Here is a 15,340-nt window from a genome sequence, read left to right as displayed (position 1 = left end):
TGCGCGCGGCCGCTCGGCGTCGCTGAGAGGATGTGGGCGTGCGGCGGAGTTGCGGCCTGAGCTCGGCTGGGGCGGCCTCGGCCTCGGCCTCGGCCTCGCGCTCCTTCCCTGAGCCGCGCCGAGGGGGCGCGGCCTCGTGCGGCGGTCGGAGCCCCCTGGATCCGGGTGCGGCGGTCGCTGCGTGCGCTCGGTCCGCGAGGAGCGCCGCAATGAAGGCGGGCGGTGAGTGCGGGCCGCGCGGCTGTCCTTCCGTCCTTCCGTCCTTGGGCTCCGCGCGGGTCCCTCTGAGAGGGCTCTGCGGGCGGCCCGGGACACGCGGCGGGGCGGGCAGCTCGGATGGGATGGCGGCGGGGCGGGGGGGTCGGAGCGGGGCGGGGCGGCGCGGGGCGGCGCGGGGCGGCGGTTGGCCCCGGGCCGCGGCGGGCGGAGATGCGGCAGTGCCCGCTCCGGAAGGCTGCCGTGAGGAAGAACGCGACGGAGCGGTGCTGGCCGCCTGCGAACGGTGCGATCCCTCCCTGAGCGCTCCGCTTTCGCTGTGGGAGCGGCGGCTGAGCGCTGCGTCGCGGCCCGGCGCCTCTCGCCCTGCCGAGGCCGTGGTTCGTCCTCGTCCTCTGCTTCGTCCCTGCTTCGGCTCCTGGTTTGGATTCCTGCTGCTCGGTTGCCGACTTGCAGCGGGGGGTTCCTCGGGGGGCTCCCGAGTGCAGGCAGAGCCCGGCTGCTCGCGGCAGCCGCCGCCCTGTGCCGTCCCAGCGGATGGCCGGCCGGCCGGCCGGAGGGGCTTTGGGCCCCTTTTCTGTCTTGTGCCGGCATGACTCGTGTGTTCTTCCTGGCTTCGCCTCGTCTCCTCGGTCGTTTGCGTCTCTTGGCTGCCGTGCTGAGGGTAAGCTCTCCAGCAGGAAGGCTGGTGCAGGCAGCGCCCCGGTCTGTGAGCGCTGCGAGGTGAGGAAGCTGGCTGTGAGGGGAGGGGTCTTCCAGGAGCAGCTCCCGCGGAGAGGTGGGCTTTGGCCTCGGGCGGCTTCGTGGGCCTTAGCTTCCTCATCTCTGCGGTCGGTCGCGTTTCGGGGCCTGTTACGAATGGATGAGGAGACGTTGGAGCGTGGGGGAGGTACGTGAAGTTGCAGCAGGGACAGTTGAGCTAACCGCAGCCCAGTGCTGGGGTCGGGGCACGGATGTGCTCTGTGACGGGTGTGCGCCATCCCTTCTGGGCACCTTGCTTTAACTGGCTGAACGCAACGAGTCGCTTCTTTGTGGTTTGGTCCTGCAGCGTTCTGTGCTGCGTGCTGAGTTGCTCTGGTTGATGCGCTTGAAGAAGCGTTCTACTGAATTCAACACGCGCTCTAGGTGCGCCTTTTTCCTCTTAGTGTTCTGTGGCTAACCGAGGTGTTGTGTTTTTGTTTTCCAGTGGTTTGCTGCTGCTGTTGCAGATGTTTCTCTTTCCCTTCCAAGCGAAGGACAAGGAGACGGCCCGGTGTCCTGCCGTTGCGAAGTGTGCCCGAGGATGCTGTGCTTGGTGTTGTGGAAGGCCTTCCTGCTGAGGAGCTCCTCTGGCTCGGAGCGGTGAGTGCCGGCCCCTCCTGCAGTGCGCTGCCTTATTTCTGCCCCTGGGAGCCAGAAGTGCAGGCGGGAATGCCTGCGTCCGAGGAGACGTGAGGAGAGCCAAGAGCTACGTGCAGTAGACGGATATTTGCTGGCCTAACAATTAGATTTCTCGCTACTGCAACCTCCAGGCCTCGCAGCAGTGTTTGTGTGTGTTTTGTGTCAAGCTTCTCTGGGAATTGTCCTTCTGGCTCGCGGTGACTGGCAGAGTGAATTTGGTTTGGCATCTCTTGCTGTAGTGATGGTTAGGCAGGAAAAGAGCGGTGCTTAATTAGTTACCTATCTAAAATTAGGTCGTGTTGGTCCCGTTCTGTTAGTAATTCTTACTTGGTGCTCCCCCTCGTACCTTGCAGGTGCGCTCCCGTCTTAAATACCTCGTGGATGGTCACGCTGCTGTTTGGGCATGGGCACGTTTTGAAGACGTATGGCCTGCTGCAAAACCTCTGGAGGTGCTTGCAAGGTGAGCTTTAAGCATCAGCATTCCTTTGAAGTTGTAGAGGAGGGCATTTCATGCTACACGTGCGACTCCTCTGGGTCTTTGCTGCAAGTGGGGCATCTGGCTGTCCTTATTTGTGGAAGTCTTTGCGTCGCGTGACGAGGGTAGCTGACCCTGTGTCTATGCGGCGGCAAATAAGGACTGCTGTTTTGTTAATTGGAGCAGGGCCTTTGGCGTGCATGGAAGTTATTTCTCTAAGGGCACTGCTGTTCCTTGTTTGACGGTAGCGCGTGAACTGGCTGACATCTGTTTCTGGTGCTTCCGTATGAACCAGCAAGTGTGTTGAAAGCCCACAGTTCTAAGTGTCGGTTGTTTTGCTCAACCCGCTCTAGTGAAAAATGAGTAAGCGTCAATATTGAAGCACGTGCAGCTTGAAGGGGTTGTTATGAGTCTGCTTAAAAAGGGAGGAGAATGTCTTTTTATCCCTCTGATTTGAAGGAGATGGCTTGACTTAAATATCGAAGCGTAGGCCCTTACTGACAGCAGACGTGTCCCCTGCGGATAAGAAAGAAAAGGAGCAGGGTTGGTTTTCCTTGGTGGCTGTTGTTTGTTCTGAAATAGACAATCAGTCTGTGCTGTTGCACTGTCAGTGATCTCAGACGGTTCCAGAAAGGGCTCATCCACATCGGTCTCAGCTTCCACTTCAATTTCTCCTTCCAGTTCTCCCCCGGGGATTTCCATCACCAACTTCTCCAGGTCTTCCTCTTCAGAGGCGAGTGCTTTCCCCGCCTCTGTGCGGCTCAGCTGCTAGCGTCTCATCTGCTGCTTGTGAGCACTGGAATGGTGGGCTTGAGACCTCCGGCTGTGCTTCCAGGAAGCAGTTCCAGACTTGGGGAAAACAAGGAAGAGAACAATTAGTGTGTGACGTTTCTAGCTGGAGATGTGCTTTCAGCAAACCAGCTGTGAGATGAGTAGGTAAGCCCTCCTGCACCTCACAGCTCGCATGGGGACGGCGATTCAGTTAACCCCAGGGCTGCCTTTAGCGTGCGAGATAGCAGCAGGTCCGTTTTGCATCGTGGGAATTTATCTGTACAGATGGAGCAGTTTGAGTCTAGAAAACGGGGGGCCAGTTCTGTAGCAGAGACGCATTGCCTCCACAGTCATTAAGTCATTACTTTGACTGTAAGTACGTCAAGAAGTCAGCCTCTGCAGTAACCCGTTTACTGACTGGGTTACTTTTCCCCGTGACTTTACAACATCTGCATTCTTTTTGACCTTACACTTGGCAAGCCAGCAGGCCCAATAAATACTGAAAACGTAATATCTTTTCTACGGAATCTTTAGGGATGGGTCACGGGGAGAACGTGACCCCCTCCCTGCCCCCTAGATAAAATGCTTGCAGGGCAGATCCCAGGCTTTCTGGGATCTCCCTATTACCAATTAGCAACTTTCATTGAAAAATGGGGTCCCCTGCGTGGTATGGGGGATATCTCCCCATTCCGCACGGCGGAATATTGTCAAGGTCTAGATAAAGACATACTAGTTACAAAAGAGCGGCAGTTAGCTGCTTCTACGGTGGCGTGGCCACTGCTGAATGCCCTATACCAAGCTGAAATGAGTGCCGATGCTTTAGAAAGCGAAAGCTAGCTATTGAAAAACCGTATTGAGAAATTAGAATAGGTACTTGGCTTTTTTCCCCGTTAATACACTAACTCTGCATCTCCCAGTAGGCCAGGTCTGTAATATGTCAGTAGGTGATGACCGCACTTCTGAAACAGCGCTCCTGGTTGAGCAGGGAAATAAAAATTCTAAATCAGGTTTGGAGGTTCCACTTGTGACAGATTCCCTAGAACTCTGTCCTGTTATAACCCCAAAACCAAAGAAGATACAAGATAGACCGGCAGGGGTGCCCCCTGATCAGTGGCCCCCTGTCCAAACACATTTACGTGTAACAGCCAGGCCGTACACACCCACAGAATTAATGGACATGGTACAAGGGTTCTGGCAGAAGCCGAAGGAAAGCGTACCAACCTGGTTACTCAGACTATGGGATTCAGGGGCAGAAAGCCTCATGGTCGATGGGCCAGAGATATCTCAATTGGCCACCACCTGCCCTTAGGCAAAGATTGTATGCAGGCATCCAATATACTAAGGAGAATCGTTCTGTAATTGACTGGCTAATGGCAGCATGCCGTTTGGGGTATGGCCAAACAAATCAGCTATACCATTAAATACAGGATTGCGGTCCTCCGTGGAGGACCTTCAAAATCACGTTTGTGAACTGGGCGTAAGAGAAGCGAGGACTTTGCTTCCAAAGGAGGGCTCATTTGAAAGTCCAGCTAGGGTGAGATTTTTGGCAGGTATGAGAGACTTGCCCTTGCCATCTATATGGGACCCTAGTTTCTGTATGCAACCCCCTGGTGGCCTCAGTGCCTGTGGTCCAGCAGGCTGCCCAATTAGTGGCCAACCTGAGGGAGACAGAGCACCAGCGGAGCAGGCGCAATATTCGAGCAGTAGAGGAAGCAGAGCTCCTTCCAGTAATTCAAACTAAGAAGCCAGTTATACGGGATCCTCAGCTGGGGCCCCTAAGGGTCTCGCGAAAGCAGATGTTTAATGATCTGATCCAGGCTGGGGTGCAATCGGCAGAAATTGATTGCCAGCCCAATCGCGTCCTGTGGAGACAGCTGAAGGATAATCAGAAATTTCAGAATTGCCCCCAGAAAAAAACGAGGGTGAGAGTTACTGACAGAGTACCACCACCAACGTGGAACCTAGGGGATTTCGTAGTCCCTAATAGAAAGGAGAAGCCCCCTCAGGTGTCTCGCGCCTCAATGCCCGAGGCACCAGAAACAAAAGATTTAACCGTAGCGCAGTTCATGGCGTGACAAGGGATGTTAGTCCCCCTAGGGCCTCCAGAAGGGACTGGTGGCCCCATGTGGAATTGATGATTTTCTGGTCCTGAAAGTATATTCGGAGATAGATACGGCCCTAGTTGATACAGGGGCGGAAACCTTGATAATCTATGGAGATCCAGCTAAATTGGATGGCGATACTAACAATCGAGGGCAAGGAGAAATCTGACCCAGAACAATCCTAAGTGGCAGCATTACTTTTCTGAGACACCGTAACAAGCTCCTTGTGCTCACCCTTTAATTCTTTTCTTGCAGGGCTATTCCTTTGCTTTTCCCTCCTTCTGTGATGGCTTGCGTTTTCGCGCAGCCAGGCCATGGGAGGAAGTTGGGATGTCAGCTGCAGAGAACGGTCCCAGGAAAGAACTTGCATCTGGAAAGCACGCGTGTGAGGAGCTCCTTACCTGGACCCTTCCCTCCCACCCGGTGTTCTCTTGTCAGGGTCCCTGTGTTTGTAGCAGTCAGCACGGAGATGGCTCGTGACGTTGTAAGGCCATGGTGATGTAACCCTAAAAATGTGCTGTGATGACCAAAACGTGGCCTGTGTTGGGTGAGGGAAGGCTATGGCCTGAGAGTTGCCCTACTTGTCAGCAGAGGGGATTCTGCGGGGCTCCATTTAGGTCTGGTTCTCTTTAATGGTTTCACTGTAGATTCTAATAAAGATCTAATGAAGTTGTGTGAAGTGAATTTGTGGATGATGCTAAGGCTGGGAGGAGTGTTGGGTCCCCTGAGGGTAGAGAGGCCTTGCAGTGAGATCTGGCCAAATTTGAGGGCGGTCGCCACCTGCATGAAGAAGAGTGAGTGCTGAGTTCTGCAGCTGGGATGGGGCAGCCCTGGCTGCGTGGACGGGGTGAGGGGCTGGAGAGCGGCCCTGCAAAAAGGGATCTGGGTGTTCTGGTTGGTGGTGGCAACTGGAATCTGAGCCAGCAGAAGGGCCAACTGTACCCTGAGATGTGTCAGGCCCAGCCCTGCTAGGTGAGGGAAGCGGACGGACCGGGCCGTTGTGTTTGGGCGGTCCCTTGTGGAGCCGGGGCTTGGACTCAATAATCCCTGTGGGTCCCTTCCAGCTCCGGATATTGCCTCATTCTGTGGTTGTTGTAGCTGTGTGGAGGAGTACGTAAGCACTGTGTCCCACTGCCTCTGACTTGTTTTCAAGTGCGGGCTTGCTTTCTTTCGTTCTCCTTACCTTGGGTCCCTTCTCTGTGGCAGTCTCTTGGAAAGCGTTGCTTCTCTTTGTGCCAGCCGGACCGCAATCTGAAAAGCTGCCTTCTCATTCAGGTGTAAGCTGTCGTTCAGGACGGACTGAAGAGATGGCCCTAAATGAGAGAACACGGAAAACCTGCATGAGATGAGGATGTAGCAGTGCCTGGCTGGTTCAGAAACCCTGCGGCAGATACCCAAGTGATCTACCTGGGTTAGATGTCCCCCTCTGCTTTGCAAAGAGCTGGGAGCTCACAAGTGAGCAGAGCTCGCCACCTGTTGGTCCTACTTTTGTCGCAGTCAGCTGTGTCTTCTCGTTCGTAACACTGCTTTCACACTCTGACGCGGCTCCTCTCTGACAGCAGTGAGCAGAAGGGGCTCCAACACAGCTCCGCTGCCCTCAGTGCTGGAGAGGAGGCAGAGGTGCCTCCAAGCGATGAATGTGCTCCACCGAAGCACAGCAGAGGAGAATACGGTTCTGCCCCAAAGCCCAGTGTGCCCCCAGGCCCTGCCACCTCCATGGGGACCAGTGGGGGTGGCCCTGAGGGTACAAAACCCACATCCCATTGGTGGGAGCCACTCCCTTGGCTGCTACAGAACGGGGTAGCTTTGGAGGAGGCTCAACGGGGGGCTGGGGACTGGCCCTTCAAAGGGCACCAGGACCCCAAAAGCACCTGGCTCCATCCCCAGCTACTTTCTGTTTCCCCTGCTCAAATGCGCTCCCCAGAGACAGTCACTTTCAACTTCTCCAGGGCTGCAGCCGTAATAATGGTGTAAACTGGCCATGGGGATGGCGTCCAATGGAGTTGTTTCTTAGTGTGGTTCTGTGCGCCGCCCCAAGGCCCTGTGGCTTCAGCGATGGATCGGACTGCGAGGCGGGGGGGAGGGACTCGTGCAGATGCAAATGGCTATGTTTGTCGGAGCGATAATTGCCTGGATCACCGCAACTATTACCAGCCCGTTCTTCAGGAGATACATTTTCCAATCGGAGCTATGTCAGGCAGAACTTGGAGATTGCCTCGGTGCCGTTTCAACACGTGATCCCAGGGTGTGGTGTTTTCGTTGAAACTCTTGAAGCTCGTTTAGCGGTTGCTCTGTTTCTCGTGGTAACAACAGCTCAGTAGATTACATCCGCTGATCCCATCTTGTAAAGCCTCTGTTTTACAGTCTGGTTTTCCCCTCTCCTGGCAGGAAGACGCACTCCAACCTCTTGCTGGTTATACCTTGATCTTTTCCACCCTTAGTCAAAGCTCCAGCATCAGTTGAGTGCTCTCCTACCTCTGCCCACTTACACCAGTTATCATAAGCCAGTTCCTCAGGGAACGGAGGCTTTGTTTGGATCTCACGTTTTCGTAACTGTTGGGTGACTCTGCTCGTCATCCTGCCGACTCCACCAAAAATGACAATTGCATTTCTCTTGGTTCTGTTTCGCAGCAACTTAAGAGGTATTGATCGTTTTAAAGATATTGATAATTTTTGCCTCAAAGGCTAACATTTTAACAGCACTTAATCACTAACCCATTTGGAGGTCAGTCACGCGATTTAGTGAACTCTCTGCTGATTAAGCAGAGACCCAATGACAGATTCAGAGATGACAAGATTGGCACTCACTGACAGGATCCCCTACATCTGTGTACAGGTTCTCACAGACACACACAGATAAAGAGGAAGATGTGGATCTAGTAAAACAACACCCACGCTTGGTGTATAGTTAAAAGGCATAAATAAGTAGTAAATAAATACGCAGCAGCTCCCTTCCCTGGATGGTGAAATCTTCCGGTACTTAGCACCAGCGGCACAAACCCCAGCGCTTGCTGGACTCGCAAATTCCACAGTACCCCCTTGGCCACCATCCAGTACAGATGCGCTAGGCTGTCAGGAGACGAGTGACTCCGCGATTGTTCTTGGGCAATGGGATGAGAAGCAGGAGTCAGATCCAAGAAGGGATTGCCCTCACGCTCCAAGCCCCTGCCCCTTGCTACCCACGGCAAGCAGGGGCTGGGCAAGGGAAGGGGTGTACTGGTTGTACTGGCTCTCCAGCAAGCACCGAGAGGCCTGAGAGAAGGGGGAGCAAGTGGGAGCTGGGGGTCGCAGCTTGACGCTGCGGTTGATGCAGGCATTGTCCAAGGAATCAGAACACCAGCCCTTCCACATGAGCCCAACGCAGAGTTTTGCCAAGGGGGGAGGCAGGAAGAAGTTTCAGCTTCAGCCTTGCGGGTGGGCGTCTTTCTGTGCCCAAAGAAGTGCTCTGTGCCCTCGATGCTGAAGGCAGCCACCCAGGGCTGGGGAATGGCTGCACGGCCCCTGAACTCTGACCAGCGGGGAAATCGGGAGAACAGAATGCCGTCACTGCTGATTTGTACCAGTTTGACTCTGCTTTAAGACTCACTGCAAAGTTTCAGAAAAAGCGTCCCCTCAGAATAAGAAAGAAAAGGAACAGGGTTGGTTTTAATTGGTGGTCGTTGTTGTTTGCTCTAAAATATACAATCAGACTACGGTGTTACACTGTCAATGATGTCAGACAGTTCCAGAAGGAGCTCATCCACATCCTTCTCAGCGTCCACATCAGTTTCTCCTTCCAGTTCTTCTCCTGTCATTTCCATCAGTAGCTTCTCAAGGTCTTCGTCGTCGTCGTCGTCGTCTTCAGAGACGAGTGCTTTCCCCGCCTCTGTGCAGCTCAGCTGCTGCGTCTCATCTGCTGCTTGCGAGTACTGGGATGGTGAGCTCGAGACCTCCGGCTGTGCCACGGAGTCTGCCTGCCTTCCTGGAAGCAGCAGTTCCAGGCTTCGGAGGACAAGGAAGAGAACAATCAGTACGTGACATCTCTAACTGGAGAAGCGCTTTCAGCAAACCAGCTGGGAGATGTGTAGTTAAGCCCCCCTGCGCCTCTCACTCGCATAGGGATGGCGATTCAGTTAACCCCAGGGCTGCCTTTAGCGTGCAAGATAGCAGCAGGTACGTTTTCCATCGTGGGAATTTATCTGTACAGATGGAGCTGTTTGAGTCCAGAACACAGGGGGGCCAGGTTTTGTAGCAGAGACGCATTGGCACCCTCATTACTTTGACTGTAAATATGTCAAGAAGTCATCCTCTGCAGTAACCTGTTTACCGACTGAGGCACTTTTCCCCGTGACTTACTCAGCAGAGATTTTGAGTAAGCAATTGAAATGACTTCAGATGACCTCTTCCTTTGTTGGATTATGCCATGACACGTCTCAAACACCCCATTCTTCCCCTGATGGGAAAGAACTTATGTCTAAATGGAAAAGGGGCACTGGTGAAGAAAGAGTGGTGGTCATCACCTGCTTGGAAGTTTTATGACCTCAGCGCTGACCAAGGTGTATTCGGGCGGGGCTGAAGCAAGAATCGCCTAGGAAGAAAGAAGGCAGTGTGTACGAAGCACAGGTCAAAGACTCCTAAGTAACTTCTTTTCCCCGAGAAGTCGTGGATGCCCCATCCCTGGAGGCGTTCAAGGCCAGGCTGGATGGGTTTCCAGGCACTTGGATCTCGTGGCTGGCAACCCTGCCCACAGCAGGACAGATGGAACACGAGATGATCTCTGAGGACTCCTCCCCCCTTCCCTCAGCGCTGCTGAGCCTGAACCCAAATACGGAACCACGGTGCTCCCGAAGGAAGCATTCTCTTGAAGGTTACAAGTGACCTTGGGTGTTTTTCACAGCGCAGCATCCACGGACAAAATCTTTCACACTACAGAGCAATCTCCGAATCGTAGAATCGGAGTGGAGTAATACATCATCATTGCTCTACATCTGATCAAAATGGATAGTTTCCACAAGTACCCTGTGAGACATCTGCTGCCTTCAAAGGAAACAGGAGACCTGCAGGACATTTGACATTTCTACCTTTTCTTCAAGAGCAATGGGAACCTTCCATATCCACTACTGCTTTTGCCACTGTTCTTACCATGGGTAGTTTCCTCTCTGGGGGCTCATCCGTGCCCTCAGCAGCAGATGGATGCATCCTTGCTGCTTTTCTTTTGTGTCTCTGCATTGGGGGGAAGGTGGTTTTCCAATCAATACGCCTCACGGCCACCTTGCGTCCACCTAGAGTAAAAGGAAGAGAGAGCTGAGACAGTCCTGCTGTGCCTCAAGAGAGATCCACGTTCTCTTATCATTCCCGCAAGCCTTCCTCGAAGTTAAATACGTTTGACCAGCGGAATTACATTGCCACGTGCAGGATTCTCAGCAATGTTTTCCACACGGTCGTCTCTGTCTGCCAACAACGCATACAAAGGAACCAAGAAACCCAATAGCTACACTCAGTAATAATCCAGGGCAAGGAAAACTCTGACACAGAACAATCCTAAGTGGCAGCATTAGAAATCAATTAGAAATCAGCTAGAAATAGCATCATAGAAAATCTATGAAAAATCGTAGAAATCATAGAAAATCAATAGAAAATCTACGTAGAAAGACAGTGCATCAAACCCAGATGCCTGCTTAGTATCCCTACCTCTCCTTGGTGCTTTTTCAAGCTCTGTCTGGTTCCCCAGACTTTCTGCAAGGCCGCTCTTTGGAGGAAGGCCACTCGCGTCAGCTTCTGGCAGACAGAAAACAAGAAATAGTTGAAGAGCATCTCTTTGGAGGAAGGTTTCAGCACAGTCAACCACAAACTTCAAATTTTCAAGCACGGTTTCTTACATTTGCCTTTCCGCTGCTCAAATGTTGTGCCGTTTCTACAGTCGACACAGACCTGCAAGGCATCTTCCTGTCTCCAGAAAAAACCCACCACCATTCTGACAGCCAAAACACAAACTAATATTTCTCTTAGCGTGGCTCTTCCCTGCACCCCCCAGTGAATGGCTACCTGACATCCTGCACCCGCTCAGAAGTCATATTCAAGATTAAGTCTTTCACGCTTCGTGCCATCAGAAACTCACTTTGGCTTGGTGGTACGGCCAGTCCGTTCCCACCGCGTTCCTTCAGGTGAAGAAAAGCGCAGTGGGCTTTCTGGCAGCCTCCTGGTTGATTCTCCCAATAGCACGGAATCTCACTGCGCCTCTTCTGAGGAGAGAAAGAAAGGAAACAGGTCACGGAAACAGGCACACGAGGTTTGCAAAGAGAGGCAGCGTTCCAGGTCGTGCCAGAGATGGGACCGTCACGGTGCTGAAACATCACCTATCACTAAAGGAAACGCCTGGGAGCGCATTCACAACACCTGCATGAGCTGTAACCGCTCGGCACATTTCGCTTTCTCGGCCTTCAGGTAGAGGAGACAGGCGCTCTCAGTTCAGGGGGTTAAACCAATACACCTGCTGCAAAATGCTCCCGTTATTCGGGAGAAACGCTGCCTTCAGGTGCCGTGGTCAAGTCCACCAGAAATGATCGGGCAGAGCCTTAGCTCTTGACCATCATTTCTCGCCCCACCCTTCGCTACTCCAAGCAGCCAGAGCACAGTTGTCTGAAGAAATCCAGGACAGACAAGGCCTGGTAGACCGCAAGCAAGCCCCGCTGGCAGGAGGGCAGTGCCCGCTCTTTCCTCCCACCCTGCTCCAGCAGGTTGAGGAGGCTGAGCAATGCCGTCTTTTTGCACCTGTCTTTGGCACCTAGCGCAAACATCTCTCGCTAAGATATTCCTAAGGCGAGGAAGAATTCTCTTCCCCCGGCCTCCTCCCAGCCCCCTCTAGAAACAGAAACCCGTGAGATTTTCACAGCAAACCTATCTAGCCTGCACAAGTGCATTCCGCCCACCTGCAGCAATGAAAAGCGGTTTTGCGGACTAAGTTGGAGAACACGTCTTTAGGCAAACACTCACATCAATTCTCATGTGCCTGAACTTGCAGTTGCTGCTGAAACAGCAACCCGCCATCCACAGTCGGCAGACTCGTTCACCTCCCAGAGCCGCTGCACAGTGGCGGAAGGGACAGCTGTCTCCCTGCACGCAAAAGGAAACCACACAGGAAAATAGGAGTACAGCCTGAAACGTGCCCATGCTATCAGCCCAGGTTGTTAGCAGCGAGCGCAGAATCCCACCGCTTGTGAAGGTAACACGTCACCCGTAGGTCTCCCCCCGCTCCAGCCCTTTCTCTTACAAACGAGGAAAAGGAAGAAAATCCAGGCAAAAGAAACCCACCCATACCTTAGTGCAGGTTGAGTAGAAGTAGAAGTAGCAGTCGTCTCCTTGCCGACTCATGGGGAAATTCTTAGAGCAAGTTGGGCTTCTCTCCAAAGGAATTCCCCGCTCTTGGAAAGAGACGGCTGCACTCTTGGACTGCTTGGATCCGCAAAGTGTCCTCTCGGACAGGAGCCCTACAGAGAGTATCAACGAGGGAAGAAGAATGAGGAACAAGCATGTTCCCAGCTTTCTTTTTATGCAATTTAGACTCTCGAGGAGGGCAGCATCTCGGAAGGAGCTGGTTGCAAGAACTGTGCCAGCTCTACATCCAACTTGTGTGTAACCGCCACGGCTTCTCCCAGCAAGTACTGTCCTCCGTCTCATCAACAGTTATATACCTCGAAGCACACAGTTTGTGTTCCTGTCATGAAAAAGACCCCCTTCATCACCTACTCTTGCTGCAGCTGCAAGGGATGCACTGTACGACTCACACGTTTGACAAACCTACAGCTGTGGCTTACCCAGGCCCAGCTGCAGGCCTTCTCCCTTCCAGCTAACACACCAGCCCGATGGCTGAGCAACACCGTCGGCGAGAGCGGGCAGCACCCGTCAGCCACCACCACTCTCACTGCCAGCCGGGACGAGGGCTGACGCAGCGTGTCCACGCTCCTGAGCAGCGCTCACGGCTGTGGCGCTCACTGCTGGCCCCAAACACAGTGCTTGTGAGGTCACCGTGCTTGTGATGTCACCAGGTAGTCCATGCCCCCAGCTGAGCACCTGGCTCTCCACCATGACTTCAGCGGGGTTTTGTGTAACACATGGGCAGCCTGGTCTAGCATCAGATGTGGAGGTTGGCGGCCCTGCCTGCGGCAGGGAGATCGGAGCCTGATGATCCTTGGGGTCCCTTCCAACCCAAGCTATCCTACGATTCTATGATAGGATTCTCTGATATGCTGGATACGGCACAGCCAGCGATCCGTGGGTCAGTAAAGCACAAGTGGCACTCCGTGAAGTCTGTGCTCTTCTTCCTTTGGCGTGTCTGAAATGAAGGCTGGGGCCCAGCAGCAATTTTGCAGGGGTGTAGTGGCAATGCTCGGTCACAGCTTGAAGCGGTGATTGAGCACCTGGTGGGAAGGCAGGGCCAACGCAGGGGAGCTCAGGTGCATGCAAACTCTTCCCAGACCTCATGGAAGGGGTGGCAGTGGAGGCGAGGGTGTCTGACTGGAGATCCCTGCCTGCCCGAGGCCTTCCAAGGGTCGGCAGCTTTCTTCCTTTCTTTCTGCGTCCACAGCTGCTGCACTTGGGCTTATCCTCACTTGCTGCAGCCTAGGACTTTGCCACCCCACTCTTATCCCTGTGCTTTCCGTTGCACTGTACCATTGCACAGGGGAGTGACGACAGTTCGCCATCCTCACCGAAACGTGCGACAGAATCTCACAAAGAATCAGTTTCCCCTGGAAACAGCCATTTGGAAGGGCCTCGTTTGAGCTGGGAACTCCTCCCCAACCTAGCTTTCCTGCTGAGACTCCTTCCAGCAACCACCCAGCACCAAGCCCAGCTCACCTCTTTGGCCCGCTCACTCCAGGCTGTGCCCAGGTCACACACACGCCACAGCGGTGCTTCTGACGGGCTCTCAAAGGATGATCCCTTGCAAGGAACGCTCAGAGCTCAGTCTCTGCGTGCAGCACGCTCACCAGAGCACCAGCTCTGCTCCCCAGCTGAGGGCCAAACCCTCCCACCCCAGCAACGATTGTGACCTCAGCACGGATCCGCAGCACTTCTGCACTTGCAGAAAGGAGGGAATAACAAGCCAGAAGTGGCTGCTGACAGACCCAGAGATGAGTCCTTTTTCCGTTTCCTTTATTGTTTTCCCTGCCTTTTCTGTCCTATTAAACTGTCTTGATCTCAACACGTGAGTTTTGCCTTCCTCTGGCTTTTCTGCCCCGTTCCGCTGTGAGAGAACAGCTGTGCAGTGCTGGGCTGCCTGCTGGGTTAAACCACAGCAGCTCTTCGCCCTGGTCCGGTTCTGCAGCAGTGAGGAGGAGACGCTTCTGCTCTTTTCTCTGCACCTCCCCCCCCACCCCCCCAGCAGAGGGCTGACGATCCTTGAGGTCTTTTCCAGCCTAATCAAATCCGCGACAAAACCAGTGGGATAGCTGGCCTTGTTTTGGTGAAACTAATGCACGGGCCTGCTTCGATGGCGGTGAAGGGAGATGTCAGGGTGTTCGTTCTCAGGGTGTTTGTCAGAGCTTCATGGAATTTGACCCTCCTCGTGCTTCATCCTTGAAAACCGTTGTTCACAGCGCAGTGTATACAGCTTTGGGCTGTGTGTGTGTGTGTGTGAAAAAGCGATGATGTGAATAAGGGGTGATTGTGAAGGGAGGGGCATTTCTCTCTGGTAAGAGAGGTCCGAGACACGATCAGATGTTTGAGTTGAGTTGAAGATCTGATGGCAACCCCACGCAATCCACGTGAAACCCTGCGGGTAACGGAGCTGCAAAGGTGACATGAAAACGGAGCCAGAAACAGACCAAAGCTGCTGGTTTCGTTTTGAATCTTGAAACCTATGTTCAAATTCCTTCGTGCCACTTAGAAAAGCGGGAGGGAACCCGTGCACCTGAGCCCTTTGGCTGCAGGAGCAGTAAGACAGACGTTGTGTAGATGTTGTGCTAAGGGACACGGTTTGTTTGGTGGGGAAATGTTGATGGCTGGACAGCTGGACCGGATGAGCTTGGAGATCTTTGCCAACCTTGGAAGGTTCCCGTTGCTGATTAGGCCACAGCGAGCCCCTTTGGAAAACGGCGTCTGTGGAACGCGAGGAAAATGTCCTTGCCCGTTTGTTTTTTGAGGCCAAAGATCATTTGGAAAGCATCCTCTGCTGAGCGCAAGGCTTCTCGGGAGGCGAAATCACGGCCGCAGAAGAGGCCGCCACGGCAACAGCGCCCCTCTCGTCAGGGGGAGGCGGGAAGGCCTCTCGCTCCGCACGCATGCGCCGTAGCCGCCGCGCTCCTCAACCGCCACCCGCCCCGCTCGGAATTGGCATCCTCGTCGTCCGATCGCGGCCCGCGGGGCGGGGACGGCCCCACCTCCCGTCATCCTCCCGGCCAATCACGCGGCCCGCTGT

The 15,340-nt window shown here is 54.0% G+C and overlaps 2 protein-coding genes across 5 annotated transcripts; one reads left to right on the top strand and one right to left on the bottom strand.

The window, feature by feature from the left end:
• Window positions 1–18: 18 nt before the first annotated feature.
• On the top strand, window positions 19–5,628 carry LOC121106812 (cyclin-F-like). Its single transcript, XM_040647769.2, has 5 exons — window positions 19–222; window positions 1,403–1,557; window positions 1,950–2,056; window positions 2,753–3,007; window positions 5,200–5,628. Exons 1-4 carry the CDS (start codon window positions 210–212, stop codon window positions 2,841–2,843), a joined length of 366 nt encoding a protein of 121 aa, XP_040503703.1. The 5' UTR covers window positions 19–209; the 3' UTR covers window positions 2,844–3,007; window positions 5,200–5,628.
• Window positions 5,629–6,081: 453 nt separating this feature from the next.
• Window positions 6,082–15,162, bottom strand: LOC121106808 (zinc finger CCCH domain-containing protein 11A-like). Of its 4 annotated transcripts, none has more exons than XM_040647758.2 (8): window positions 12,738–15,162; window positions 12,241–12,410; window positions 11,917–12,036; window positions 11,042–11,165; window positions 10,615–10,701; window positions 10,066–10,205; window positions 9,444–9,511; window positions 7,957–8,925 (listed from the first exon to the last, which is right to left on the bottom strand). In XM_040647758.2, exons 2-8 carry the CDS (start codon window positions 12,292–12,294, stop codon window positions 8,634–8,636), a joined length of 885 nt encoding a protein of 294 aa, XP_040503692.1. In that variant the 5' UTR covers window positions 12,295–12,410; window positions 12,738–15,162; the 3' UTR covers window positions 7,957–8,633. The 4 variants fall into 4 exon arrangements, with proteins under 4 accessions (XP_040503693.1, XP_040503692.1, XP_040503691.1 ...); XM_040647757.2 differs by having other exon boundaries at window positions 13,780–15,162; XM_040647756.2 differs by lacking the exon at window positions 12,738–15,162 and having other exon boundaries at window positions 12,241–12,683.
• Window positions 15,163–15,340: the final 178 nt, after the last annotated feature.

The sequence above is a fragment of the Gallus gallus genome, chromosome 14 (genome assembly GCF_016699485.2).
Source record: "Gallus gallus isolate bGalGal1 chromosome 14, bGalGal1.mat.broiler.GRCg7b, whole genome shotgun sequence".
In the NCBI taxonomy this organism is placed as follows: domain Eukaryota; kingdom Metazoa; phylum Chordata; class Aves; order Galliformes; family Phasianidae; genus Gallus; species Gallus gallus.
The sequence above is the reverse complement of the archived record's forward strand: the minus strand, read 5'-3'. Positions and strand labels throughout refer to the sequence as shown.